Source organism: Sceloporus undulatus, unplaced genomic scaffold (genome assembly GCF_019175285.1).
Source record: "Sceloporus undulatus isolate JIND9_A2432 ecotype Alabama unplaced genomic scaffold, SceUnd_v1.1 scaffold_11955, whole genome shotgun sequence".
In the NCBI taxonomy this organism is placed as follows: domain Eukaryota; kingdom Metazoa; phylum Chordata; class Lepidosauria; order Squamata; family Phrynosomatidae; genus Sceloporus; species Sceloporus undulatus.
Genome location: NW_024814872.1, coordinates 1 through 2,326, shown reverse-complemented (window position 1 = coordinate 2,326; position 2,326 = coordinate 1). Strand labels below are relative to the sequence as shown.

At 64.7% G+C, this 2,326-nt stretch overlaps 1 protein-coding gene across 1 annotated transcript; it reads left to right on the top strand.

The window, feature by feature from the left end:
- The first annotated feature begins 6 nt into the window (after positions 1-6).
- On the top strand, positions 7-2,320 carry LOC121918444 (transmembrane protein 158-like). Its single transcript, XM_042444495.1, has one exon. The coding sequence runs from the start codon at positions 700-702 to the stop codon at positions 1,699-1,701; it is 1,002 nt and encodes a 333-aa protein (XP_042300429.1). The 5' UTR covers positions 7-699; the 3' UTR covers positions 1,702-2,320.
- Positions 2,321-2,326: the final 6 nt, after the last annotated feature.

The window sequence follows — 2,326 nt, the reverse complement described above, 5'->3', positions numbered from 1 at the left end:
AAAAAAGGGAATCCTGAGGCGAGCTCAGCCCAGCCCCTGCCCGACTCGCCGCCTAGTCTCCTTGGCTGCCAGGAGAAGCGGGGCACCTCCTCTCCTTCCTCCCTCAGAGGAGCCCCTCACTCGCCAGGAGACCCCAGAAGAAGGCCAGCCAAGGCGTCCCTTTCCCTCCCGAAGAGGAGCCCCTCACTCGGCACAGAAGACGGGACTTGGAGGCTGGCCTTTCCCTTCCGTCTCAGAGGAGCCTTCCCCTGCTAAGAGGGGCATGGCTGAGTAAAGCTGAGGAGGGCTCTCCTCTCCCTTCCCTCCTCAGAGGAGCCCCTCGCTCTGTCGGAGAAACGGGGCACTGAGCAGAGGCAGAAGCAGACCGGAGGGCCAAAGGGAGAGAGGAGGGCGAGCCAGAGCCTGCCTGGCTGAAGAAGGGGGGCTCCGGGGCTGGTGGGGCTCGCCTTTCCTTCCTCCAGAGAAGCCCCTCACTCTCCAGGCGACGTTGGACTCAGCCGAGGCAGAACTAGAGCTGCTGCTCCTTGCCCTCGGGGCTCCATCTCTAACCCTCCCGTCTCCCTCTCTGTCTCCTTGCCTCCCTCCCTGGCTCTCTGGGGCAGGAAGGGGGTGGTCGCCATGGAGCCCCTTCGCCCCCTGCTTCTTCCCCGGCTGAAGGGCCGCTCTCCCTCGCTCTCCCTCCGGCTCTAAGCCCATGCCATGCTGCTCCCGCTCCTGCTGGCCGCCTTGGCGCCCTCTTTCCCGGGCGCCGCCTGGTCGCAGCTGGAGGAGAAGCAGCAGCAGGAGGAGGGGAAGCAGGGCCAGGCCCCTTTCTCCCCGACCCTCCCTCTGCCCCTGCAGCCCCTCCACAACGCCTCCTTCCCGGCCACGGACTTCTTCGCAGAGAAGGCGGCGGCGGCGGCGGCGGAGGGGACGAAGAGCCCTGGAGCCCCGACGATGACTGCAACCAGGGCTGCCCCTTCTTCCCCCTCCTCGCCTCCTCCTCCTCCTCGGCCCCCTTCTCCTCGGGAGGAGCCCCAGCCTTGCAACATCAGCGTCCAGCGGCAGATGCTGAGCTCCCTGCTGGTCCGATGGGGCCCCTGGGGCTTCCAGGCTCAGTGCGACCTGGTCCTCTTCTCCACCGGAGCCGGAGGAGGGGGAGGCGGCGGCAGTGGGGGCAGCGGCGGGGCCCGGCCCTCCTTCTCGGCCGCCTTCCCCCGCGTGGGACCCCCGCCTCTGGTGATCGAGCCCCTGGGGCTGGCGGCGGGGGGCTTCCAGCAGGACCTGCGCCTCTGCCTGGGCTGCACCTGGGCCCGGGGACGGCGCCTGGGGAGACTCCGGCCCCCCTCCCCGGCCCTCTTCCCTCCCTCCCCGGAGGCCCCTGCCCCGCAGCCTCCCTGGCAGCAGCAAGGCGAGCGCCTCCACTTCTGCTGCCTGGATTTCAGCCTGGAGGAGCTCAAGGGGGACCCCGGCTGGAGGATGAACCGAAAGCCCGTCGAGTCCACGCTGGTGGCCTGCTTCATGACGCTGGTCATCATCGTCTGGAGCGTGGCTGCCCTCATCTGGCCCGTCCCCATCATCGCCGGATTCCTCCCCAACGGCATGGAGCCCGGCCGCGGCGGAAGGGCGGCCAGCAACGCCAACGCCAGTGCCAATGCCGGGGCTGCAGCCGCCTCCTCCGCTGGGAACCCGCCGCCCGGGGCAGCAGGGGCGGCCAAGTGAGCCCTGGACGGACACCTCTGGCACAGGCCCCCTCCTCGGATCTCATCCCCTTCCCATCCTTCTTGTGGGGCCCTGGACAGAAGGGGAGGGGTGTACTAAAACTAAAGGACAGTACTGACCCCACAAGGAAACATTGGAGGATATTGGCCCCACAAGGAAAAAGGGGATATTGGCCCCATAGGGAAACATTGGAGGATATAGGCCCCACAAGGAAACATTGGGGGATATTGGCCCCATAGGGAATCATTGGGGGATATTGGCCCCATAGGGAATCATTGGGGAATATAGGCCCCCTAGGAAAACATTGGGGAATATAGGCCCCATAGGGAATCATTGGGGAATATAGGCCCCATAGGGAAATATTGGGGAATATAGGCCCCATAGGGAAACATTGGGGAATATAGGCCCCATAGGGAATCATTGGGGGATATTGGCCCCCTAGGGAATCATTGGGGGATATTGGCCCCATAGGGAAACATTGGGGAATATAGGCCCCATAGGGAAACACTGGAGGATATTGGCCCCATAGGAAAATAATGGGGGTATAGGCCTCATAGGGAAACATTGGGGGATATTGGCCCCATAGGGAAACATTGGGGGTATAGGCCCCATAGGGAAACATTGG